Here is a 27360-nt window from a genome sequence, read left to right as displayed (position 1 = left end):
TCAGAAAGGAAACACACTCAGAGAGTGCTGTATACACCACATGGGATCACATCCACATTCGCCAGCTCTGGGCAGGATACAATCTAGGGGTGATTAGCCCACGCGAGGGGTCAGAGTCCGAGTGCAGTAACACGATAAACTGAGCACAGAAAAGGCTTTTTATGAAAAGCAAACTGGGTAAAAAAAAAATTTTCCAAACTGGGATCACACTCTTCCAAACCAGAGGACTCCAGGTAGAAGGAGATAAAATCATTGGGTTGGTTTGACGAGAACTAACTCACCGGGAGGGAGTTCAGCCCCCGCACTGAGTCCGACCTAACTTGTCCACATGCGTCCAGGGGGGACGGGCGATGCTAGCACACAGGAAACCCGAGCGCCGCGGACAAAGGGCAGGCCTCCTCACACTGGTGAGACCGTGTTTGCCCAGCCCGGCCACTCGTCCCCAGGCGGCCCCCGGGAGTCCTCTCGTCAGCTCACTCCCGGCCTCGGGCGTGGACGGGACTATATCTTACAATAGACCTCAAAGAGGGAGGCAGCTGCGTGCATGCGGTAGAAAATAGAGAAGGGCATGGCCAGGTTGACCACAATGATCCAGGGTTCAAAGCCAAAGACGGTTTCCTCCAGTCCGTTGTCGTACTCGGGGCGGCAGCCGAAGGCGGGCGGGATCCACAGCTGTAAGAGAAGGGAGACCGTCCGTGCTACCGCCTGGGAGGCCCCGACAGATCCCAGGGGCCCTCCTGGACAGGGAGACTGGGTCACACCTGTCACAGCGATGAGCAGCCTCTGCACCAGAGGCTGTGTACAGTCCCCAAGGGTGCCTGTCTGTCCCGCGTCTCCAGGGCTCGGCTCCTGCCTCGTCCCCTAGCAGGGACGCCCCGGCTTCCCTCTACTAAATCCTGCCTCCTCCGAGTCCTGATGACACAGGGGACAGCACAGGAAGGACTCTGAGACTGCACTGCTCTGGCTGGCCAGCGGCTAGCATCCTGGTTGCCAGGCAACGCCTTTGAGCACTTAGGTAGGATACATAGGAAAACCAAGGCAGGGAGGAGGAGGGAGACCTGTCTCACGCACTGACTGAGCGGTCCTGAGCCTGGTCCGCCAGGGCTGCCAAGCATCCGAACAACACAAGCAAAACCATGATAGTGCAGGGGGTGGTGGGGGAAGCCCTTGGAAGTCTGTGTGTGCCGTCTCCACCAGCTGGGAAAAGGAAACTTTGAGACCGTGTATTATTCACCCCAAGGCCTGGGAGGGGAAGGGGCGGGGGCCCACAGTGCCCAAAGAAAAAGCACATGAAACAGCTTTGCTTAATTGCTTTCCTTCACGTCTCCTACACAAAACGAACAAATGGGGTCTGGAGCAAAGAAGGATTCGGGCTAACAGACCCCCATGCACGCCTGTGTTTGGGCGGTCACGTCTCCCGGGGGAAAGCAGGCACCATCTTTACCTGTCAATCAATGTGTCCCTCCCTCACCCCTTCCCGCCCACTGGGTAAGTCCCCAGAACAAAGGACTCTCTCTTCGCCCTTGTGCCACAAGGGGGGCCCTTGACCACTCAGCCTCTGGCCACCGGCTCTTTCCACCCTTCCTTTTGCTCTCCCACTAGAACTCAGCACCAATAAACTTTGTCTGCTGGTTAACAGTCTTGCTCCTCTGTAAGTCTTTGCTGCACTGGCAAGAAGAACTGGGTTTCTCCTGTTAACACCGAGACACCACCCACTCCCAGGATGCCCTCCTTGACCTAACCAGTCTGGGCAGGGACTCGCTCTGTGTGCCCAGGCCCACCGTGTCAGCCTGCCGAGAGGTTGCCTGTCTGCCACACCCGCCATTCTGTAAAACGGTGCTGGGAGACCCCGGCCACGCAGGTCTGGGCTGTGAGCTCTGTGGCCCCGTCTCTGACTAGTCCTTATGCCATCAGCCACAGCTGTGCCTGGCCCCCAGCAGGCACTCAGCAGGAGGGAGGGAGGAAGGGAGGGACGTGGAGAAAGGAAGGGGAGACCACCGGGCCTCGTTCCTGAAGCCCAGATCTTTCTATCTGCCGTCACGTAGGCCTCAATGTGCTCCTCACCCCAGAGGGAAACGCGTCCACCTCCCTTCCCTCGGATGTCATGGACCCTGTCACTGCTCGAGCCACCAAATATGGCAGAACTGATGCTGGGCAATGTCCACACCCAGGCCTCAGAGACTGGCACCCCAGTCTCCTAGAGGGTTGGCTCTGGGGCCCTGGGCCACCGCGTAAGAAGTGCACCTTCCCCGAGACCGCCTGCTGGAGAGTCTACGGGCAGATGCCCCGGCCGGGGGTCCAGGCGGAGTGCAGCCTTTCCCCACCCCCACCCAAGGCACCAGATCTCGGGCCTCTAGCCTAGCCATTCCACCAGCTTCGGTGGACACCAGCAGGACCTGGAGTGTTTCCCAGCCAAGCCCTGCCGGAACTCCCGACCCACAAGGTCCTAAGACACAACAAAGTGGCTGCCGTGCGCTCACACATTTGGGATCATCGGTTACTCGGCAGCAGGAAACCCAAACAGCTGCCCGTTGGCCACGCCCACTGGATGTCTCACGCCGGAACGGGTCCAGCGCTAAGCTCCCATCTTCCTCCGCCTGCAGCCCCTCCCGAGCCTGCCGCCCCTGCAGGGTCCCCAGTCCCCCCATCAATGGCACCAGCAGCTCCCCAGGAGCCCAAGTCAGAATGGGGGCATCATTCCAGACACCTCCCTCCCTTCACGTGTTCCAGCGGGGAGGACCCTGCTGGGCACGGCGCTAAGTACATGAGCCAGTCACAAAGCGGCGAGTCCCGTGTGGTCCCACCGACGTGAGCTGCACGGAGTCACTGACCTCAGAGGCCGAAAGGAGGCTGGTGGCTGGGGTGGGGGGGACAGAGGGCTGCTTTCTGAAGACAGAACCTCGGTTTTGCAGGATCGGAAAAGGGTAGAGAGCATGCCGGCGACGGCGGCAGCTCTGCAGAGCAGAGCAATGACAGCGAGGAGAGCAGGCTCCGCCCCCTCCAGCAGCCAGTCACCGCAGAGGCCTGTGGGGCGCCGATGGCGGCTTCCCCTCCTTTTCGCCAAGCCCTGCACCCTCCCACGCTCTCCAGATCGAAACCCAACCACGCACGATGCTGTGCATTCCTCCGTCGTCTCTCCAGCCCCGCCACCACTGCCCTGGTTCAGGCTCTTGCCGTTTCCTCTCTGGCAGCTGCAGGGGCCTCTGACCCAGGCTCCTGCCTCTGGTCTCGCTTCCCCCCATCCTGCCCGCACATGGGGCATGCCTCCAAAACACGAAACGAAAGGGCGCCCAGCATGCAGACCACACTCGGCCGGGCTTACGGAGCCGATCCCCTGATGGACACTCCGTCCTAGTTCTCACCCTGCTGCTGTGTGTCACATGTGTGGGATTCAGGCTAAACTAGTCGGTGCTCCCCAGCTGGGCCATGTGTTCTTTCGCCTCTGTGGCTTTGCACATTCTGTGCCCTCTGCCCAAAAGGCTTTTCCTGGCCCTGACTACCTGGAGCGCTTCCAACCGTTCCTCGAGGCTGAAGCGGATGGTATCAAGTGACTAACCGCAGCTCCCCTTTACCTCGCTGCCTTCCAGCACAGACGCAGGAGGGCAAACCACCCAGCCCCCAGCCTCCCTTGCAGCTCAGAGCGGCCACGCAGAAGACACTGCCTGGCACCAGTTATTTCCTCCTCCTTCCTGTCTTCAGACCAGACGTGATGCCCGGTGCCGCTGCAGCCATTATGTGACCACATGGCAACAAGCACCACACCCAACAGGGTCAGGTAGAAAGGTGAACAGCGCCTGGATCCCAGATGACCAGGCAACCCCAGGAGCCCACCTCCAGAATTCTTGTCTCAAAGACTAAGGATACTGCTGGTCAAGCTTTCCACACTTTGCAGCAAGGAGCACTTCTTATCAGCACTGGGCCTCCCCTCCAGCCCCTACTCGTCCAAGCCCCTCCCTGCACCCCTGCTCCTATTACTCCCTGCGCACACCCTGCCCCAGCACTTGCCATACTTGCTGTACTGCATTCTTTCTCCCTCCACCACCATACTGTGACCTTTCTGAGGAAAGAGGTTACACCTTCTCACCTGTAATCTTTAGCCCCCACCCCAGCTCCCAGTGCATGACAGATATTCAGTATATGGGCATGTAGACTATGGGCCTGCATTCCGACCTCGTTTTTCAACCTTACAGCAACTTATTTTGATTACAACCTGCCTCCATTCCTTATTGGAAAAGGGCAAAACTAAATACATTCACTGATGTGTTTAAACAGTAAGTAACTTGGTGCAGATTACCGAAATGTTGCAGAGGAACAAGAAGGCTGCGACATTCCTCAAGATGCTCCTCTTGACGTTACCCTGCAGGAAATGCTGCCGGCCGGCCGGGCCCCGGGCCCCTTCCCAGCTCGGCCCCGCGTCCCCTTCGCCACTGCCTTCTCTCAGGCACATACTTCCATCGGCTGCAGGTGGCATCCGGCCGTCCCGGGGAGCCACATCCTTCCCAGCTGCAGCTCCGCCCTTGAGGCCGGAAGAAGCCAGGGGTGCGTCGCTGCCGTTGCAGACGGTGACCACCCGCAGGGTCCTGATGTCGTCGGAGAGCTCCCCAGGCTCTCGGTAGGTGGACTCGATGATGAAAAGGTTCTGGATGTATTTCTCGACGATGACCAGGACGGAGTAGGGCAGGTTGTACCAGGTGTAGGCAGGGCGGGCCTTGGCGCAGAGCATGGCCAGGAGGGAGCCCCAGGAGAGCAGCCAGGAGCCCGAGGCGGTGGCCACCAAGAGGTCCGCGTCCAGCCTGCGGGCCGGGTTCTTGGACTCATCCAGCGACTGCTCGCTGAGCCGGTAGATCCGGATCCCGACCAGGCCCGCGGCCCCCATGAGCGCCAGCAGGGTGGTGGCGCACAGGTAGAACATGGTGAGCGCCGACTCGCTCTTGGTTCTGGAGCGCCCGATCTGGATGAGGTACACTGCCACCACCCCGATCGTGGCGGCCAGGGCGGCCAGGCCCAGGGCTGAGCCCGCCGTGAGCCCGCGAAACTTGAACCGTATCTTCGGGTGCCGACGACCGTCCACTCTGCGCCCGATGTTCTTCCACAGGACGTAGAGCATCGTGGAAGCCAGGATCTGGTACTCGATGTTGAAGGGGTAGAGGTAGTAGACGCCGTGGGAGATGGCTGCGCAGAGGGCGGGGGGGCTGCAGTTGCACGGAGGCGTGTGGTCGTCCAGCACTGGGGCGGGGAGGCGGGCCGCGGGCACACGGAGAAGCACAAAGACATATTTTCACTGTGGGCTCACGCTTGGCTTTTCCCATAGAATTAAGAGCTTTATTTCATGGCTGCTATCATGGTTAACATCGTGGCTAAATGGACAGCCACCAATAAGGCCAAAAGAGAATTAATTACATGAGTCATATTCTGTGCACACATTGGACTATTACATTATAAAGCATTGTAAAGGGTGTGGTAGGCAGAAATGTACTTATCGACATACAACAATGTGAACAAGACACTGTTGAACCAAAGCAGCTTGTTGCCAAAGGGGCAGAGCACCACTCCGTGCTTGTAAATTACAGATTTGCAGATGGTGGAGAGACAGACAGACAGACACGGAAATGTCTGGGAAGACGTAAGCGAAAATATGAACAGTGGTCACCTCTGGGAGGAAAAGTGGCAGCTGATTTTTCTTTGCTATTTTTTTTTTCAGTAAAGGACACATTTATGTGTACCTTTCCCCTGCTTTGTTGAGATAAAATTAACACTTAATATTGTGCTTTTCGTAAAGTGTGTGTGTATGTGTGTGTGCGTGTGCGTGAGAGAGAGAGATACCTCCATGTGCAACAATTTAGACATTGAGTGGATTCTGGTACATCTGTACAAAGGAGTGGGAGTTAATTAAGGGGTGCTTCAGCGATACAGGAAAATAATCATGTTACAATAATGGTGAGAAAACGTAAGAACAAATCCTATGTCCAATATTTTTACTGCATATCACAATCCAGCATTCCATTGTAAAATCAATTTAGAAAGTAGCCACCAGTTTTTTAACAGAATAGAGTTGTAATGGGATAGAATAAGGCAGAATGAATGGAAGTAAGTACATTAGAACTTTCAGAGTGTCTCTGAAATATTACTACTCCACAGTACATGTGTGTGTGTGCACGTACAGGTGTGTGTGCATTTGGGTTACAGTGTAAAGTTTGTTTCTTACCATAGGTTGTAGTCCACATAAAGCTTAAATACATTCCGTGTGATCTCAACTATAAATAAATAAAGAGCACACTACAAAGAAACAGCCAAATGGCAACTGCCTTCAACTGAGCTTCTGGGTAGGTATCCCTGTGGATCTATTTCCACGCATTTTGTCATTGTTGTGACTTACGACACACACCTATTATGTATCAAATCAGATGGAGAAGCTCTGGGGGAGCATTCACGCCCTCCACTTTCGTGGAACACTGCCCTTCTCCGAGAGGCAATGTGGTACAACACAGATACCAGGGAAGAAACGGGGAGGACGGGTTCAGGCTCACAGAGTGTTAGAGCTGACGGGGTCCTCTCTAAAAACTGCCTGAACCCCTCTTTCACAGAGGTATCTGGGGCCAGACTGCGAGGGTCCAAATCCCGGCCTGACTGCTTACTCATGGTGTGGTCCTGGGCCAGTTGCTTAACTTCCCTGGGACCGAACGGCTTCGTCCACCCACAAGGTCCGCCCTGCCTACCTCGGAGCATAGGGGCAAGAATTAGTGAGCCGCACACGGCCAAGCGCCTAGAACAGTCCAGGCACTCAGCAGGTGCTTAACCAAACTTTGTTTCTGTTATAGTTGTCATTGTCGTTGCTGCCATTGATACCAGCGAGGCAATGAGGCCGGAAGAGAGCAGGGCCCTCCTGAGAGGGGGCTGCTGGCTGGGGGGCTGAGGAAATGAGTGTGGGCGCCGGTTGCATCACGCCCACGCCACGGCTGGTGTAGATGCGTGGCGCAGTGAGCCTGGAGGGGCCCTTTGACAGCACGTGGTGAGGGTGCCCTCACTTTGGAAGGGAGGATCAGAGAGGTTGAATGGCTTCCAAAGGCCACACAGCTCACATGGGATGGGAATAAGACACAAACCCGGGACATCCAGTTCCCAGGACGTTGTGCTGTCCCCTACCCGACACTCCTCTCAACCCCAGTGTCCCAGTGGAGAAGGGACAGGTCACCCGTGCCCAAGGACTTTGGAGGAAAATGGGAAGCTTAGAGCTAAAGGCTCTCACACGGGGCCGACCTGATCAGCAGAGTAGAGTTAAATGAAAACGTCAGATGAACTGAAACCAACTGAGCAAAACCTACCATTAGATGCCGAGGGATTCTTAAAAGCTATACTTTGAGGAGAAAGAACTGGTTTAATAAGGGCTTAATGAAGCCCAGTCAGAAACAACTGTCAATCTTGCATAGTTGTAAACAAAGAAGACGTTCATTTCCGTGCTAACCCGGGGCCGAGCAAAGGGTGATCCTGATGAGAACTCTGGGGTACGACAAGCCCCCGAGTCACGGAAGGAACCTGTAATTATGCCCGGCACACCCTACTTATGGCACGGGGGGGGGGGGGGTGCTTTCACAGGCCTTCGGCAGCAGCAGACTGTCTGGCCCGCGCTGAGCCAGAGGGCCTCTGCGGCTCTTTGGGACCCGCGCCCTCACCTCTGACTGCTCCAGTCGGTCCCTGCGTCCCCAGGATGCTCCAGCGTGGTGGCAGGGCGCCCCCCACCACTCACCTATCGTGATGTTCCCAAAGCCCAGGGTGATGAGCCGCTCCTTGTGCTCGTTCAGCTGGTGCTTTGACTCATTGAGGACACTGTTGGCCCACAGAAGCAGGTTGGTGAACACCGAGTGGATGACTCCAAACCTGGAAAACATGAGGTCTCGGCTCCCGAGCAGCCCTGGCGAGCTCCCAGCCCCGTGAGGCGAGACAGAGGCACTGCACGCACACACACACAACACACACACACACACACACACACACGCCTCCTTCTCAGTCACGATCCTGGTTTCATTCATCTGGCAGCTCAGTCCCCAGGTGGGTCCTCTGGCTGGGAAGGGCAGTTGCGTGGGGACTATCAAAACCACGGTTGTGGCATTCTGCCTTAACCTTGAACGTGCCAGTATTCAAACTCATTGTCTATGGGACGAAAAGAAACTGGATCTGGAAATCAGGGACCCAGGATGAAAATTTGTTTAAAGCAGGCAACCAACCCCACCATACCCGAAATCTTGTCTTCTGGAAAGGAAGAGATCAATGAAGGAATGAGGAAAGGGCTACGCTGGAAATCTGGACAGTTGGGTGTGCCCTTACCATCGGTTGGCCAACCCGAAAACCATCCTCACCCCTTCTGCCTTGCTGCTTACCTTGAAAGACACAGAGTCAAGCCAGAGACTTGCTGTCTGGCATCCCTTGCAGCTAGGTGTGGCCACTGTGGCCAGTGGGACATGAGGTACCGAGAAGCCTTTGCTTTCTTAATGAATGAGATAAGAAAAGGAAAAGCCAGCATACTGTCATTCTTCCTTTTTTTCCAGCCTTGGATGCAGGCATGAATGCTGGAGCATTGACAGCTATAATGTGACTATGAAGCAACCAGTATGGGATGAAACCCTAAGCCCCTGAGGATGGCAGGGTGCAAACACAAAATGTCTGTTCTGTGACATTGTTGAGCTTCTGCAGTCTCGGACAGACTCAGAAGTGAGGCCATGGTCCCGGATAGAGGAAGCAGTGATGGGGGGTTGGAAGAGTTAGTAAGTGGCAGGGCTGTGTTAGTCTAACCCCAGGGTCCTGCCCTCGCCTCCATGCCATGTGGCCTCCTGAAGAAGAAAAGGGGTGAGGTGGAAGGTGGACCCTGGACTCTGGGGAACAGAGGGGCGATATGTAGGGAATATGGTTCCAAGGGGGTCACTGCACGTTTCAAAACCTGCGAAGTCTCCCCCTGCCGGCTGGTTTAAGACCTATGCACGTTGGTAGCTGCCAGGGTAGTTAACAACGGGCCTTGCCTGTAGCAGGTGCAGCAAATACTGGAGCTTTGAGGGGCATTCCTTGCAACTGATCGCTCCTCAGTAGGAGAGCAGAGGCCCAGAGGAAACACGCCCCCTCCCTGTCCAATGGAAAACACCCTTGTCCATGATCGGTCTGCAGGAAAACGGTGCACATGGGTCCTCAACCCTGACCTTGTCTCTCCTCTCCGTTTTCACCCCAGCCTACTCCCCTGCAGGCAAATCCTTGCTTCCTTTGCCAGCTGCGCATTGTCCGGGCACCGCCGGGGAAGGAAGCAGCCTCCCAGCGGTTCCTGGGCCAGTGTTTGCCCACCTGTGGGCCCCTCCCTTGCCAAGTTGCTATAGACTGTGGCCAGCCTCCGCGGGAGTGTCTGGGAGGCATTGTGTGGAGTCTTTCACAAACGCACACAATGCCATTGCCGCAGGCTGGCTGGCTTTCTTTTCCTCATAATGCACACAGCTCCCCTTTCTTCTCCCCTTTCCTGGTCCCAGTGGCGGCTCTCCAAGTCCAGACCCACTGAGCCCGAGGAGGGCACGAGGGGGCCACCCGTGGCTGCAGACTGTCCTGCCTGTGAGCTCCCCGCAAGTGACCACCCTCCTACAGGTTTGATCCGGGAACTGTCCTCCAAGCCCGGGGAGAACGGCATTTCCTCATGCCAGGCTGCCCTTCCCATGCCTGGGCCCAGTAACCCCAGACCACAGAAAAGGGAAGGCTTCCGGGAGCCATTTCTGACCTCAATTTGTATTTTCAGCTCCACTTTCAAAACGACTGTTCCACCCACCTCACCCTTGGGGGGAGAAAACAATTGCAAGCAGAAAGAGGAATTCTTGGATCGGGACAAAGTCCATACATGTACTTAGAGTACGGGGTCGTGGGACACTGTTTCGAACAACTAGAAGAAGACAGTAAATCCAGGTTGGGCAGGTTCCTGAGCCTTCAGGGCTTGGCCAGACATGTCGATGGAGAAAGCAGGTATAGGGTGGCATCAGGGAGTGGTGAGGACTGTGGCAAACGGGGAGGACAAGGAGCCGCTAGAGGCACAACTCCCACTCCGCTGTAGCTCTCCGTCACCACACCCACGTGGCATTGCCAAATCCTCCACTGTTTCTAGGAAAGTCTGAACCTACCCCTACAGGTGAAAAGTAACTCGAAAATGTGTAACACTTGGCCCTTCAAGCAAAACAGGGTACCTCACGCCGCATGCGTCCCGGGTTCAAGCCACTTACTGTCCAGTTTAGGGACAAGACCCAGAGGCAGGCAGAGACTGTTTCCAGGCACTGCACGAGCCAGGCCGAGCGGGACTGTGTCCTGCCCCCCAGAGCCCCTCGGATGGAGGCCCCTGGGGCTCCACGCCTGGGTGCACGGCCTAGAGCAGCACTGTCCAAACACAGACAGTCCAAGACCCACACGTGTAGTTCTCCGCTTCCTAGCGGCCACATGAAACACCAGCAGAAAGGAACAAGTGAAAATAATGTTAACAGTATCTTGTTAAACCCCATACATCTAAGATACTATGATGTCATCATATAATACCAAAAAAGTCCTCCGGAGGTAGTTCATGTTCTGTTGGCCATGCTGGTCCCTAAGGCGTCGTGTGGTGTACAGTCCCAGCACATCTCGGTCTGAACCGGCCGCAGTCCAAGTGCCCTGCAGCCGCCTGTGTGCAGCTGGCGGCTAGCGGCTGGCGGCTGCTGTCCAGGACAGCCCAGGTCCAGGAAGCAAACACAAAGACCCCCTTCTGCTCGGAGGGGAACGGACCCAAGTGTCCTGAGGCTGCGGTTAAATAAGTGACTACAGCCAAGAGAAAGGCTTCGCCCAGCAAACCGGCCGCCCCTGAAGTCGCTGTGCCGCCCTGGAAGTGGCGGTCAACATTCAGGTCCCGCCCAGCGAGGCACAGGCAGGCTGGGCTGCCTGACCTTGGACTTGTTTCACCGTCTGAGCCTCAGTTTCCTCATCTGCTGCATGGGATTGCGACCACCCCTACGGTCCGTAACCAACAGGACGACCGTGAGGGAGGACCTCCTACGTAACACGCATGAAAGAACACGCTCGGTGGGCGGGGAAGTTCATTGTCTCCAGCCACAAGTGCCCGGGGCCAGACGGGGGCTCAGCACGCATTTGCCAAACACACCCCGCCTTTTCCCCAACGATCCCGCCTCCAGGGACTGGACCCACGCAAATCACCAGGGACGTTCAGAAATACCTCTGACTGGAGATGTTCGTCCCAGCCCTGTTTGTAATAATGACCGGCCATTCAGAAAGATTAGTGGTCCAACTACAGGTGTGATGGATGGTGTCCCTCCAAGTTCACACGGTGAAGCCCTAATGGGACTGCACTTGGAGACGAGGCCTCGAAGGAGGCCCTTAAGGTGAAGTGAGGTCACAAGGAGGGGCCCTGATTCAACAGGACCGGTGTCCTTGGAAGAAGAAGAGACACCAGCGTTCTGCCCCCTCTGTCTCTCTCCCTGCCTAGAACAAAGGCCGTGTGGAGATGCCAGGAGAAGGTGGCCATTTGCCAGCCACCAAGAGGAGCCTCATCGGAAACCAACCCTGCTGGCACCTTCACCTTGGCCTTCCAGCCTCCAGACCTGTGACATGATGAGTTTCTGCTGCTGCAGCCCCCAGTCTGTGACACCATTACGACCAAGCTGGCCGGCACCTCGGGGTGGCGATTAGGTGACCTATGGCAGTGGCGTGCTGAGCAGTCAGTAAGGTCATGGGGTCAAGAAAGGCTGACAGGGGTGGGGGAAGGAGGGAAGGTTGGCAGCGAACTGAAACGAAGAAGCAGAGCAAGAGGAGCAGGACCACGTCTGTAAAAAGAAGAAAGGAACAAGATGTATCTATTCTCGAGGGAAAAAAGACTGGCAGGACACGGACCCAGACGTCCCCAGCGGTAACCTCTGGGTAGTGGCTGCCCCAGTCAGCTCCGGCTGCTACAACAAAACAACAGGCGTGTCCTTCTCACAGTTCCAGGGGCTGGAAGTCCAGGGCCAAGGTGCCGGCCGGGCTGGCTCCTGTGAGGGCTCTGCCCTCGCCTGCAGACGGTCACCTTCTCCCCCTGTGCTCACGAGGCCTTTCCTCGGGGCGCACGGACACAGAGGGAGCTCTGGTGCCCCCTCCCCTTCTATGTATAATGACACTAAGTCCTCCGTGGGGGCCCCACTCTCATGACCTCATCCTCACCAAATCCCCTCCCAAAGGTCGCACCTCCAAGCACAGAAGGCTGGGGTGCAGGGCTCCGACCCACGCCCTGAGGGACACGTGCCTTTGGTCCATAACAGTGGCACCATGGTGATTTTAAATTCTACTCTAACCCTCCCAGTTTTATCAGGGAAATAATATAGCACACTTTTCAGAGGATAACTGTGGAGTAGACGAAGCCAAACCCACGACCTGGAACCAAATCCCAGGTGTTCTCGAGCCCTGGGCAGAGCCCAGCCTGCCAGCGGAGGGGACGGCAGGGGGCACCCTCGCCTTCCTCCCTCCCCCGCAGAAGAGCCAGGACAAACTGGGGCTGGGACACGGAGCAGGGGGAAGGCCCCTCACCTGCTGGAACCTGCTGCCTCCCCGGAGTTACCATAGTTACCCCCACAGAGCCACAAAGGGATTAAAGGTGAGGGTGGGAGGGGGTCTTTGTCCTGCCTGAAGGGACCAATAAAGCCATCTTCTCTGGGTCCCTGGGGCCCAGACTCCTTTGTCCCTAACTTGTGCATGTGGCCTCACTTACCCATTCCCCTCCCACTTTTGCCCCTCCCCTCCCTCCCTCCCTTGCTCCGCCCCCTGCAGGAGGTGGGGCTCTTGTGTGAAAGATCACAGCCAAGGCCACCGCGTGGGGCCGCACAGGGGATAACGCAGGCTGCCAGTCAGCGCACGACTCCAGGGGCTGAGCCGCAGGCCCCCCCGGGATGTCCCAACAGTGCGCGCGGCAGGCCCGGCGCACAGTAGGGGCTCCCTAAGTGCCTAGCCGCCTGTTGGAGCCCATCCTTTGTGCGTAATGAGGTTGGTGTGAGTTTCTTCTACTTCAATAGTCTATTAAAATAGTTCCGTCCAGCCGTCACACATAGATCAATCTTTTGAATTAGCAGGGCTGGGGGAGTTTTCCGTCCCGCACTGACCACGTACGTGACGAGGGGTCTCTGAATAAAGCAAATGCCATTGCCTACATCCACCCGTGTGTGTGCACAGAGGCTCTCCTACATGATAACAACACCTGCTTTATCCGCCCCGCCCTCCCAGGGACGCTCTCCCTGGAGAGCAGGGAGGACCCGCCTGTTACCGGACCCGACCCTTACTGAGCGCTTCCGCGCATGTGCAAGGCGCTGGCGCTGCAGCCACGGCCTCACTCAGCCCGGGGACTCGGGCTTTGCCACCTTCTCCAGTTCACCGGTGAGGAACACCGAGGGTCATGAAGGGGAAGTGTCTAAGGAGGTGGAGCCAAAATTCAGACCCACATCACCACCCTTCCAGGGCTGTCCCCAGGAAGGGACTGCTGGTCAGCGGGCCGCCTCTCTGGGCATGCGCGGAGGGAGGATCTGCTTGTCGGGATGCAGGGGAGAGCTGGCCTCCTACGTGCAGCCCAAGCAGGACGGCACTGATGGGTTTCGTTTGCTCTAAAGGAACGCCACATCCAGCACGTAAAGCGAGGAGCCGTGGTCTTTACCTTTCCAGGGTTTTGAAGGACTGGATGATGTCCTTTGCGTGCACCCACAGGAAATACACCTGGACGGAAACAGGGAAGAAGAGAAAGATGCATCAGTGGGAAACTGGCGCTGTCTCCGCACGTGTCCGAAACTCTAAAACGTAAGGAAAAGGTGCGGTGAATGCTGGGGGCATCCGTGACCTCCCACCCCAAGAATGGCAAGTCCCTGTGCTCATCTGGGGTGGCAGTGCCACTCCCTGGTGGGGACAGGGGTCACGGAGCACGGCTGTGAGCATCAGAGGGGTGCCCTCGGGTTTAGGGGGAAACGGGGTCGTGATGACTTAGGGTCTCTGGGGACCGGCAGCCTGCCTGTCGTCACCCCCGGTAACCTGCTATGCCGCCCTCCGAACAGTTAGTTACTAGGCCAGTGGCTGGGCACCAAAGGCTGAGCCCTTCAAATGTGGGACAGACTCCACCGGGCTGGTCCTTTCAGTCCATTCCATCCGCTGTCCGTCCCCTGGCCACACGGCCACTGGCAGATACAGGGGAGAGGCTGAGTGGGCTGGCTGGACCTGTGCGCAAACCCTGACCTTGGCGAGTCGGGGACCTTCCTGCGTGTGTCTTCCCACCTGCGAAGCGGGGGTGAGTCCGAACCCCCTCGGAGGGTGTGGTGGGGGATTCAATGAGATGACCCCGGTCAACTGCGTGGAGCAGCGGCTGGAGCGGGTGCATTTCCAGCGAGCGTTGCCGACAGCCAGCTCGCTCCGCGGCAGCCACCTACCGGGCCTGACTGAGCTCCCGCCAGGGCCTGGGCCTCCTTTTAGAAACGAGCGCGTGCAGCCCTGGCTGGCGTAGCTCGGTGGATTGAGCGTGGGCTGCGAACCAAAGTGTCGCAGGTTCGATTCCCAGTCAGGCCACATACCTAGGTTGCAGGCCACGGCCCCCAGCAACCGTGCATTGATGTTTCTATCTCTCTCTCTTTCTCCCTCCCTTCCCTCTCTGAAAATAAATAAATAAAATCTTAAAAAAAAAGAAAAGAAATGAGCGCATGCCTAGCATCTGTTCTGTGCCAAACACGGGTGGGCACTTTACCAACTTGTCTTTTTAATCTTCATTTTGCTATTCAGTGCTCTAAAAAGAAAATCAGATGGCACAAAAGGAAAAAAAACATTTATGCATGCTATCTCTTCCACACTGTTTTCCTTGAGGTTGACTATCCTGCTTAGGAAAAACATTCAGGGCATGACTCTTGAAATTTCTGACAATTTAAAACAACAGTGAAACAGTTAAGTCAATTCGTAATTATCACTGAACTCTAAGCTAGACAGCTACCTGACTGCTGCTTTTGTGAGGGGGAAGGAGGAGAGAAGGCAGGGAGGAAGGGAAGGGGGAAGGAGGGAGGGAGGAAAGGAAGGGGGAGGGAGGGAGGGAGGAAAGGAAGGGGGAGGGAGGGAGGGAGGAAAGGAAGGGGGAGGGAGGGAGGGAGGAAAGGAAGGGGGAGGGAGGGAGGGAGGAAAGGAAGGGGGAGGGAGGGGAGAAGGAAGCTCTTTCCGGTCTCAGGAGGGCTTCCCAAATGTCAGGGGCATCACTCTGAGACTGTCGTGAGGGAACTTGATGCCCCAGGATGAACAGCCGGTGAACTCCCACATTTCTGGGGTTTCCATAACATGGCAGCACAGCCCAGGTGGCTTCAACAGAAATCTATTTTCTCACAGTCCTAGAGGCCAGAAGTCCGAGATCAAGGTTGGCAGGCGGGGGCCTTCTGAGGCCTCTCTCCTTGGTGCGTAGTGGCCATCTTCCTCCAGGGTCCTCTCCTGGTCATCCCTCTGTGTGTGTCTGTGTCCCAGTCTTCTCTTCTGATAGGGACACCAGCCACACTTGGTCAGGGGCCACCCCTATGACCACATTTAGCCTAAATTGCCTCTGTCAAGACCCTCTCTCCACCTATAGCCACATTCTGAGGTTCGGGAGGTGACCCCTTCACACTGGTCCCCAGGAAGCCCTATCCCACCAGCACCCAGGGCCAGGCCAATGTCGCACATGTCCGGCCCACCCTCTCAGAGAGCTTCCCTCGTGAGACGTGCTCAGTCCCAAGAAGCATGTGACGTCATGGGCGTGTCCAAACTGGAGACCGCTCTGGACGAAAGCGTTTCGAACTGGTGGTGTTGGCATTCTGCAGGTGGAAACTCAGTCCTGAAGGACACTCTTCAACTGGGAGCCCAGAAATCTTCTGAGCGATGACAGCATCCCTGGGCCAAGTTCACGGTCTCACAGGGTAACGTGCATGGAGAAGGAGAATCATCACTGTGACGTGGCTGTCACTTTGGGCAAGTCATTGGTCCTCGGCGCCCCCAGCCCCTTCCTGGGAAGTGAGCAGGGTGGTCCCACACCTGGCCTTGTGGATGTGCCACAGGAAGGGACAGAGGAACGGCACTTTGAGGCCCGAAATTTCTTTAGAAATCTTAATCACTGCTTTTACTATCAGAGTCACAGGGACCCGGCCTCTGACAGCCGTCACCAGGGGCTTCTGCTTAGGATGCAGGGCACACGAGGGCCCCTCCGAGCTCCTCTCCAACGTGGCACTTCTCTGGCTCGAAGCTATACGTTTACACGGCCTTCACTGCCTACACTTCTGAGCCACACCGGGTTGACTGATGCGGAGAAAGAACCTCTCGCACGTTTCCAAAAGCTTTTAGCCCACAAGGAGGCAAACAAAATACAAGGATTTCCACGGCCCCCAGGTGTGACCGTGGCCGCTGAGAGTTCCTTCCGGGGGCGATGAGATTGTTCAAAACTGGATGTGGGGACAGCTGCACATGCCCACGAATACCCCAAACCACTAAACCGTAGGCTTTCCGTGGGCGACCTGTAAGGAGTGTGAATCATTACGCAGATCAATGAAACGCCCAGGTCGGAAGGGCCCCGGCCTCTCCTGGGGGAGGCTGGCTGGGCAGGATTTCCGACTCCTCAACTCCTCAATGCACAAGCTCTGCCTTGCATGGTTCCCACGGCGACAGCCAAGGGACGCGGGCGCCAGTTTCACAAGAACGGAGCCTGGTCACAGAGGCGGAGGGAGGCTCCCCCAGGCTGCCCCACTGATCCCACCCGGGCCCCTCGGGCCCCTGGCTGCACAAACAAACACCGCGTGGCCTACCTGCACCAGCGTGTGGACCGTGTGTGTGACCGGGAACACTCCTTCGGTGACCGAGAGGCACGCGGAAAATCCAATGAAGTAGCCGACCTTCAGGCCTCCCAGGATGACGGTGATGAAAGCAAACAGCGCGATGCTGCCTGGATGGAGGGAGCAGGGGGGGCGGGGGGACACGTCAGCATCGCTGTTTCCTGAGACCACTTCAAAGCAGGTCACTTTAAACCCTCACGTGGGTGGTCACGTGATTTCCGACGAGGATGACCGGGCCATTGGATGGAGAGAGACAGTCGTCTCAACAACCTATGACGATGGGGAAACCGGACCTCCACCTGCAGAGGGACCAGCTGGACCCGCCCCTTTCACTGCATGCAAACGTTAACTCAAAAGGAACCGGAGACCTGAACTCAAAACCTAACGCTGTGACACTCTCAGGACAAGGCGCGGGGTGGGGGAGGGGAATCTTTACAATGTTGGGCTTGGCGATCATTTATGGGCTGTGGCACCAGAAGCACCGGCAGCAAAAATAAAAACAGACACATTGAACTGTATCAAAATAAAAAAATACCTCGTCCATCAGAGGACGCCATCAAGTATTTAACAATCATATCCGATAAAGTGTTAGTACCCAGCATCTATCTTAAAAATACAATTTAAAATACAACCCAATTAAGAATGGAGCAAAGGACTTGAGTAGATGTTTCTCCAAAGAAAACGAGTGGCTAATTAACTCATGAAAAGATGCTCAACATCACTAACCAGGAGGGAAATGCAAATGAAAACCAGCTCCCATGCAAGGTGACTGCTAGCAGAGAGAGAGAGAGAGAGAGATAGAGAGAGAGACACACACACACACACACGGGGTAGGGGTGGGGGATAACAAGGTCGGCAATGACGTGGAGAAATTGGAACCCTTGTGCGCTTTTGACGTGAATGTACAACAGTGCAGACGCTGTGGGAAATAGTGTATAAAACTAGTATTTCCAGGTGATCCAGCAATTCCACTCCTGGGTGCACACCTAAGAGGACTGAAAGCGGGGATGCGAAGGGCTGTTTCTGCACTCGCATTCACGCGGCATCATTCACGACAGCCAAGAGGTGGAAGCACACCACGTGCCCAACGACAGATGAATGGGTGGATAAACCGAAGGTGGTCCACCCATGTGGTAGGTCCATCCTCGAGGGGGAAGGCCATTCTGACACAGGCAACAACACAGATGACCCTGGGGACATTATGCCGAGTGAAGCAAGCCAGTCACAAAGACGAAAACTGTGTGACTCCCCTGGTACGCGGTTCCCTGAAGTGGTTAAATTCAGAGAGACAGAAAGCAGCATGGTGGTGGTGGCCAGTGGCTGGGGCGCAGAGGGAGTGGGGAGCCGTGGCTTAGTGAGTGCAGGGCTTTGCGAGATGAAAGAATTCTGGAGATTAACTGCACAGTGTGAATGTACTTACACTCCTAAATCCAACACTTAAACATGATCCAGTTGGTAAGTTTTGTCATGTATATTTTACCGCAATTAAAAATAATGCATATGATAAATTCTACCCTTGGCCTAATAAGCTGAAGCTAGAAGGCAGTATGGTGTCCCGTCTGTCACTGTGCCCACCCCTGCATGTCCCAGGGTCTGACACACGATACATACGCAACAGACCGGCTGATGCACCGGACGCCTCCAGACGCTCCTCCCCGCCCCACCCCCCAAAACCCGTCAATGTAAGAGTCACTGTTCTGCTCCGAAATCTCAGGTCTCCAGCCCTGAAATCCTGTCCTCCGCAGAACAAAGGCGGGGGGCTGGGGGGGCGGGGGGGCATATAGGTGTGCAGGAACCCACTGCACTGTCTATGCGGCTCTTCTGTAAGTCTGAAACTTTTCTAGAGCAGACAGCTTATTTTTCAAACGAGAGGTTAGGGCTCTATAGGAATGCCGTAGAGAGAGTCTTTAGTGCGTGCCATGAAAAAGGAAACTTCCTTGAGTGGTCTATCCAGCACGGTTTGGGCCACAAAATAAATACAAACCAAAAATATGCATATAAGAAAAAGACTGAAAAGGAAGGCACAAAATACATAAGCTTGTAACAGAGGAAAAAATAGCAAGAATGGGGACTTGATCCACGTCAAACTTCCTGATCCCCCTTCTGGGCCAGCACGGACCGCTGATTACACGGTCTCTCCCAGGAGTGGGAGGAAGCTGGATCGCGAGTGACAGGGTTCACGGCGTGGGAGAGCGAAGGGCGGGGCCAGAACAGCAAGCTATAACCTTTCAGCCCCGCCCAGAGGCCTCCTGTGCACGGTAATGCAATCACCTGGCTCCGGGCCTTCCCTCAAAGTCTTATAGAAATAGCTTTAAGTCACATTTTTTTTTAAATCCTGGAAAACCCCCAGTGAAAGCAGAATCTTTGTAAGAGGGGAGATTCAATCCCCGGGCTTTGAAATCGCCGGACAAAGGCGTGGTTCGTGCTGGTTACAAAGAGACACAGCAAGAGGAGGCGAGGCAGGTGGTTGCAGTGGCAGGGTCACAGGCTGGAGCTGCGGGGACCCAGGCACCGGTCCAGGGAGCTCCGGCGAGTCGCCTCCCTGCTCCCACCCTCAGCTTTCCCATCTACAGAGTGAGACTGGTCCACAGCTGTGGTTCTCACGGGGGATCAGGCATCAGAATCAGCCCCTCGTCTTGTCAAAACACTGGGAGAGCAGGGCTCCACCCCCGGGTGTGAGGCGGAGCCCCCGAATTTGCATCTCTAATAAGTTGCCAGGTAGGGCTGACTCTGTCGGTCTGGGAGCCCACCTGGATAACCACTGGTCTCTGTCAGTGACATTGCAAGGGCCGTGGCAGATACACTGGGCACCCACTCATACTCTCGAAGCCCTTTCTTCCTTCCTCCACCCACCGCCCGTGGACTCATTCATCCACATATAGTGACACAACAAATATATATTTCGGAGACTCCCCTTGTGCAGGAGTCATTTGCCAGGGGCTCCAAGGTTCGCCAACAAGATTCCCAGGGAAACAAACACGGGTATAATATTGCGTCAGTCGGGGTGTGCACAGGATACAGAGGGGTGAGCTGGCAGCCGACTTCTTGTCCGCAGCCTGGGACACCAGAAGCCCTAGAAGGAGCAGCTAGAGTCCCCGGCAAGGAAGGGACTGCCGCTCGAGAACCCATTCCCAGCCAAGGTGTCACCCACTTGTCTGGGCCAAAGACAGAAGGGTATTTTTTTTTTATTTTATTTATTTATGTTTGGAGAGGGAAGTGAGGGAGATAGAGATAGAGAGAGAAACATCACTGTGCGGTTGCTGGGGGTTATAGCCTGCAACCCAGGCATGTACCCTGGCTGGAAATCGAACCTGTGACACTTTGGTTCGCAAGCCCGCGCTCAATCCACTGAGCTACGCCAGCCAGGGCTTAGAAGGGTATTTGAAGACAGGCAAAATATAATTCGTTCAACACCCATTTGTCGAGCACCAACTAGGGTCCAAGCACAGGCACCTGCACTGGGGCTAGAAAAGGGCCCGTGAAAGAAAGTAGCTGCCTTCAGTGAGTTTCCCGTTCCAGTGGGGAAGGCAGAAAAACACACAAATCGCTAGAGAGGAGTCAGCAAGTGCTAAGTCCACGAAGAAGGCGGAGCAAGGGAGAGGGTCGAGGTTGACAATGGGTGGTCAGAAAGGACTCGGGGTCAGAGAAAAATTTCACCCACGTAACGCACCTGACCAAGGGCTTTAACCAAACAACTAGTAGCTACGGATGGATATACAATGGAGGGAGAGAAGGAGGGAAAGGAAGGAGGGAGGGAGGGACAGAGGGGGGAGAAAGACGGATGCACGGAGGGTCCAGGAGATAGACCGGCAAGCTAACAGGAGAGAAAACAGGACAGGAGACATCCAACCCCCGTGGAGGGAGATAAACTGTCCAGAAATGCGTGGTTCACACGCTCTGCAAAGACCTGTGATGCCGGGTAAACTGGAGTCGGACTGGGCGGGAAGCAGAGGTGGAAAACCTTCCGGAGGTCTCCTGGTAAAGAGAAGGGTCCCGGGGACAACAGGAGCAAAAGGAGGACACGACGCAAGCCACTTCCAAAGGTCTTATCTCATTGGACTAGAGAGGAAGTGGGAGGACCCAGAGCCGGAAGCCAGGGTCTCCCACGCCCTGCCTGGGCTGCCCCACACCGTCTGCGTCATCCACGCCTTCTCCTTGGGTGCAGGGCCCTGCGGGATCATCTGCCACCACCACCACGGCCCAGCCCGCGCCTGGCATCCCACGGGACGGGAGCTCAGTCCAGGCGGCTGAACAGAACCAGACCCCAGTGTGTGCTCAGCCACTGCAGACGTCTCCATGCCGCGGGGCTCAGTGCCCTTCTGTCTCGCTCCCTGCAAGTTCCAAAGAGCCTTCTGTGCACGGAGAAGACAGAGCGAGATGAAAGGAGGGGGCCGAGCCCTCTCTGTCACCTGTTAATACCATGCCACCCGCCCCTTTCCCACTCTGCTCGAATACTGCCGGGGTGGGGGGCCTCCACCCGCCTTCGGAAGCCCTTTCAGCTCCGGGTCTGGTAAACGGGGGTGACGACACCCTCCTCGGGAACTGCATGAGATCGAAACCACCACGCTAGTCACTAAGGTGGCACGTCCTATGATTCCATGCACAGGAAATGTGCAGACCAGGCGACTCCAGGGAACAAAAGTAGATCCGTGGTTGCCTGGGGCTCGTGGGGAACGGAGGTATGGGGGCGTCGGCTGAAGGGTACAGCCGAGATGACGAGGGTACCTTTTGAGATGACGAGAATGTTCCGAAATTGGCCGTGGTGATGGATGGTCGCCCGTAACTGTGAATAAACTAAAAGCCATTGAGTCACAGTGTGCTCTACAGGGGCGAATCGTAGAGCCTATATTGACCATGTCTCAACCAAGCTCTTTTCGAAAAAGAGAACCGATCGTGGCCGGGACACACTGACGTCGGGCTTGCTGCAGCGGAGGAAACAGGGGGGAGGGGCGGAGCAGGGCTAGGCTGTCTCAGTAAAATGAGCATGCGCTCTCAGGAGAAAAAACAAAGTGGAGCCCAGGCCGGCGTCCGTGAACTTGCTGCATCTGCCCGGATGCCTGCCGAGCAGTTTCTCACCCGTCCTGGCTGCGCAGCCAGGCTGCGGGCTCCCTGAGCGCAGGGACTGCTGCGTCTTTGTGTCCTGCAGCCTTTGTCCGCGCCCCGCCCCCCAATCCCCTGTCCCTCCACCTGGTCTCTGCCACCATGCCCCCCCACGCTCTGCTCCTCTTCCCACCTACACCCAGACACAGCTCCTTCAGCCACCTGCACCTTCTCACCCATGGAGACAGACTCTGTGTTCCTCCTCCATCGCCACAGCGCACAAGGCCACCACGCAGGCTGACCTATAGGCAGTGCACTCTGCCCCGCGGCTTCCGGGGCCCTGCGGGACGGTGGGCGGAGTGATCTGCGCAGCCCACGACCCGCCGGGCGGCAGCTGCACAGAGAGCCCCTGTGCGGCGCGCGGGGGCGTGCCCCATTCTAAGAAAAAAGCTCTGTGTGAACAGCTGACCGCGCACAAAGCGGGAGCCGCCGTGACGAATAAGTGGGCCAGCGCTCCCAAGGCGGCGGCACGCCAAAGGCGTGCAACAAACGCAGCCGTTATTCTGGTCGTGGGCATTCCCGTAACTTTGTGTCCATAACACTTCTGTGGGCCTGAGACGGGACAGCAACAAGCGGAAAGAAAAGGCGGCCTTTACCGCCGCCGTCCTCCAGGAGACTGGAAGCAGAGCAGAAACGGGGCCTGCGTGTTACGGGGGTGAAGCGGCTCTTTGGTGGCTTTCCTTCACCACACGCGCCGGGCTGGCGGGAGGAGTCCGGGCGACTGTTGTTTGTTGCAAAAGAAATCGGCCTCTTGGCAAACAGAGGAGCTGGATTCCTAACCCACCGTGTCTACCACAGTGTTAAAAACAGGTCGATTTTTTTTGTTGTTGTTCCAAAGGAAGTGTGAAAAGAGTGAAGATAGGGCACGTGTAAAACGGAGTCCTTTTAATCAAGCTGCTAAAATATTAGCCATATGAACGGTGAGGGATGAAGAAACAATTCTTTTTGTTGTCTTACGTAGCCTGAGAAATGAAACTTTTGAACTCCCCAGTGTTGCATTAATTCCAGGATGTATGTACACCAGTCCGCTGTGTCTCGTTTTAATTATCCATGTGCTCACTGGCTGACTCCTGTAGGTGCCCTGACCGGGGATCAAGCCCAAAACACTGGTCTATCAGGGCGATGCTCCAACCACTGAGCTACCTGGCCAGGGCTCTGTTGTGTGTCCACACTACACCTTCAGGTAGCCCCCCCATCAAGGACTCAGGAGGCAACCCGACCTCCCACCACCCACCCACCTCCAAACCACCTGGCATCCCAACTGACAGCCGCCCCGTGCCGCCTCCAGGGCTAACAGCGCAGGACCGGTTATTCTCAAGGACCTGACTTTTCCTTCGAGAGCTGCGAACCTGCCTTCCTTCTTTGGAACACCTCTGGGTTTTTGCCTGCCTGCGTTCTGAGTTCGAAAACTCTGAGACCCTCAAATAAATCTTGGTGACTTATTCCAGCCGGAGCCTCCTGACACCACCTTGCGCCCAGCCCACAGAGGTCGTCACCGGCTCACTACCCAGCAGGTGGGGCAGAATGGTTCCGGCTCTGAGCAAAGCCCACGACCCACACCACGACCGCAAACCCTTCTCCAAAACCCTCCGAGCCCAGAATTCCACAGGGCGGCTCCTTCTCAGAGCCGCAGACTTCTAAGCCCGTCCCAGAAGCCAGGGCAGAGCTGAATGAGACCTGTCTTTCCAGCCGGGAGTCCAGGAAAACCTCAGTCTCCGCCAGGGCAGGAGGCACGTCCCCTGACACCATGGCATCCCAACATTCTTTTTTTTTAAAAGGAGGTTTTTTTAAAAAGATTTATTTATTTATTTTTAGAGAGAGAAGGGAGGGGGAGAGAGAGAGAGAGAGAGAGAGAAACATCAATGTGTGGTTGCTGGGGGCCGTGGCCTGCAACCCAGGCATGTATGTACCCTGGCTGGGAATCGAACCTGCGACACTTTGGTTCGCAGCCCGTGCTCAATCCACTGAGCTACACCAGCCAGGACATCCTGACATTCTTTGGGGATAATTGGCCTCTTGCTTCTCTGATGAGCCACAGCTTATTTCGAGGGATGGACGGTGCTTTGCAAACACCCCTCCCTGAGACACAGTCAGGATTCTTATTCTGCTGATGAAGAAACTGGGACTCAGAAAGGTGACAGTGACAGAGTCGAGACTGCAAGTCATGCCTTCCACGGCCAGCACCATGTCCATGGCCCAACCTGCTGAGTGTCTAAACAGCCACCGTTTGGTGAACGCTGACTACGTGCCCTCTCTCTACTGCCTCGCACGTTCTGCCACGACCTGGTGCCCGGCAGGTATCTCGGACGGCAGCCTGAACCCTGCATCCCCACGCCGCTCCCCCCCCCCCCGGCTTCCCAGTCTTCACAAATGGCCACACCATTCACCCACCTATTCAGGCCCCGGTGCGTGGAGCCTTCCAGGAAGGAGGGAGAAAGTGAAGAAAAAACAGGGGACAGAGGAAGGAAGGGAGGAGAGAGGGCGAGGGGAGGTGGGGGGAGGCTGAAGGAGAAAGGAAGAAATGGATGAGGAGGAAGAAGGGAAAAAGAAGGGGAGGAAGAACGGAAGGAGGGGGGAGGCAGGGAGGGAGGGAAGGACAAAGAAAGGATCCTTCCCCTCCAGGAAGCCCAGGGGGCTTCTAACATTGCTCTGGCCTGTGTAAGTCAATAAACACATTTTCTTTCCGTCTGTTTGACGCGGGACTGGACATCTGCCACTCACAGACTCACAAGACCATGGGCCTCCCCGAAACGACCGCTCCAGAGGGGGTGTCTGGGCCGTCCTGGAGCTGCGCCCTGTTTTCTCCAAAGGCGAGATGAACTGGGCATGGCCCCTGAGCCTAAGAAACCTCAAATCACATCCGGGCAACAAGCCTCACACCCAGCAAGTCGTGACACAGGACAGAAATGGGCAAGCACCGAGAGAGCCCGCCACAGAGCCGGGGTGACCCTCGGGGCGGGCAGGGGGCGAAGGCGGCACAGGGGCAGGCACGCGGAGGGAATGCGGGCGGGAAGGAGAGGAGAATGTGCTGGGCGCCCACCTGTGCACGGCCATCATGGGTCCCGCTAAGCGTGATTCCCGCACCCTACTCGTGGGTGGGCAGACTAAGGGGCCTGCTCGAGGCCATGCAAGGAGAGTGAAGGCCACACTCTAAGCGAGACTTTAAGTTCCAGTTTAAACATGAGTGGCACGGAGGCGCGAGCCGCATCTGCACCTGGCCTCTCCCAGGAAGGTTTCTCAAACAACGGCCTTCTCCGCCACCCGCTGCCTCCTCCCTCTGACCTGTGTCTGCCCAGCGCCCTTCCACGGGTGGAAGCACCCTGAGGGGATGGGGTGGGTCCCTGTCCTCACGATGTTTCAATCCGGCATGTTGTGAGCACCTAGCACAGGCGCCTACCCCCCACTGCCTGACCATTGTTGACCTGCTCGTTCAGGTCTTCATTCATCTCAACCGCATTGTCTTAACACCTGCTAGGAGCCAGGCCCCAAGGCGGCAGCGTCACAGACCTCCCCTCTGGCAGAGGGGACAGAAGCGTCAACAAGTACAGCAGAGTCTACCCTGGCTGGGAACCATCACCAGGGAGGGTGGGGGAGGGGTTGGGGGGAGGGGCCGAGCCCAGTTTCGGAAAGCAGAGCAGGTGAAAGGCACTCTGGGGAGGGAGGAACAGAATATGCAAAGTCAAGGAAACACGAAATAACTCTGACGGGAGCGAAAAGCCTTGACTGGAGCGCAGGGCGAGGGGATACAACTAAGGAGGCCGTCTGGGGCCAGATCTCGGAAGGCCTGGGGCGCCGAGATAGGGAATACGGGCTCCATGCGGGGGTCAGTGGAACCCCCGCAGGGCGGCGAGCCAAGGCGAGGTGTGGACTGGCCGCAGCGCAGAGAGAGGAGGCTCCCGTCCGCTTGCGGGTTTAGGGGTGGAAGAGAAAGAACCGAGGGCAGGAGGGGAGAGCCGGGAAAGAGGCGGTGGAAGACGGCCCGGCCGCTCGGGACTCACCGCGGAGCCAGCGCGCGCCGGCGTGCGTGTCCTTGGGCCGGGTGAGGCGGCGGTGCGCGGCGCTGCGGCCCACGTACCACAGCATCCAGAGCAGCTGCAGCAGCATGAGCGCGGTCAGCACGCACAGCAGGTCGCTCTTGCCCACGCCCGAGGCGTGCACGGCCCAGGCCAGCAGGAGCAGCAGCCCCGCCACGAACACGTTCAGCCCGTACTGGCTGCTCAGCGCCTCGGCCAGCTTCTGCGGGACGCTGGCGCGGACGGCGCCCCGCCGGGGGACAGGGGACCCCGGGGCCAGAATCTGGGGCTGCGGGCTGGCTGCGGGCGCCGGCGAACTTCTGTCCGGGGAGCTCCGCGCCTCCAGGGGAGAGGCAGGCGCCCCCTGGTCCTCGGGCATCGTTGAGTGGCCCACGGGGAGTCTAGTCCCGGGCTGGCTCCCACCTGCTGCCCCTGACTCGGCCCTTGCCCCCACGCCCTCTCCCAATTAGCTCCCCTCTTCGGATGCCCCTCCGATGCCGGCTTTCCCCTCTCCCGTCCGTCTGCCCTCGGCCAAGGTACCCACCCAGTACTACCGCCCCCACCCGGCTGACCCGGGCTGACCCCGGCTGTGTTGCGCTCCGGATCAGCACTGCCTGCTTCTCCTCACCTTGCGGTGCCCCAGGCAGCCTTCCCACGCCCTCCACGATCCCCGCGGGCCGCGCCCCGCCCCTGAGGCTTCAGACCGCAGCCAGCCCTGCCCTGACGCCCGCGCGTCCTCCTGCTCGGTCCTTGGGTGCCAGGATCCGCCCGCTGTCCCCAGCCCCATTCCCTTCCCCGACGCCCCTACGTCTTCCTCCTCCCGTCCCAGGGCCCCGGCCCGGTGTCCCGGGAAGCCCCGGGTAGCGAGAGGTGCCTCCCGCCGGCTCCTGGACTGGGGGCTGCGCGGGGGTCGCCTTGAGCCGCAGCAGGAGTGGGCGCGGGGGGCGTGGCTGCGGCCGAGGCCTGCGCCCCGGCTCCGCGGGGGCGTGCCCTCTCCGGGGCTGTACCCGCGCGTCTGGGTTTCGGACCGCGCGTGCGGAGGTCCAGGTGAGCCTAGGAGCGTCCGTGCACTGTTTCCGCCTGTCAGTCTGTCTGTCCTTGCGGTACGTTTTCTCTGTGCGTCTCTGTCTGGCCGGCTGTCTTCAAGGCGCGTCGCTTGTCCCTAGATCTATATGAATAGGGGAGGGCGTGTCTTTTTGTGTCTGTGTGTGTCTGCTGTGCTTGCGTGTCTGCTGGGAGATGCCCAGATGCGACCAAGACAAGAGCCACTTCCCAAGAACAGAGATGCTCTCCCTCCCTCCCTCCCTCCCTCCTGCAAGGGCATGAGGAGCTGCTTCTGCACCTGCGGGGTGGGGTGCCCCGGGTTCTCCCTCAGAGCCTCTCCCTCAGTCCCCAGCCTGCTGGAAGCCGTTCTC

The 27360-nt window shown here is 57.2% G+C and overlaps 1 protein-coding gene across 1 annotated transcript; it reads right to left on the bottom strand.

Annotated features, from left to right (window-relative positions):
- Positions 1 to 409: 409 nt before the first annotated feature.
- OTOP1 (otopetrin 1) lies at positions 410 to 26983 on the bottom strand. Its single transcript, XM_028505382.2, has 6 exons — positions 25931 to 26983; positions 16806 to 16942; positions 13673 to 13731; positions 7745 to 7875; positions 4295 to 5226; positions 410 to 672 (listed from the first exon to the last, which is right to left on the bottom strand). The coding sequence occupies exons 1-6, from the start codon at positions 26322 to 26324 to the stop codon at positions 502 to 504; spliced, it is 1824 nt and encodes a 607-aa protein (XP_028361183.1). The 5' UTR covers positions 26325 to 26983; the 3' UTR covers positions 410 to 501.
- Positions 26984 to 27360: the final 377 nt, after the last annotated feature.

Source organism: Phyllostomus discolor, chromosome 1, assembly GCF_004126475.2.
Source record: "Phyllostomus discolor isolate MPI-MPIP mPhyDis1 chromosome 1, mPhyDis1.pri.v3, whole genome shotgun sequence".
NCBI lineage: Eukaryota > Metazoa > Chordata > Mammalia > Chiroptera > Phyllostomidae > Phyllostomus > Phyllostomus discolor.
This window is presented reverse-complemented; position numbering and strand designations above follow the sequence as displayed.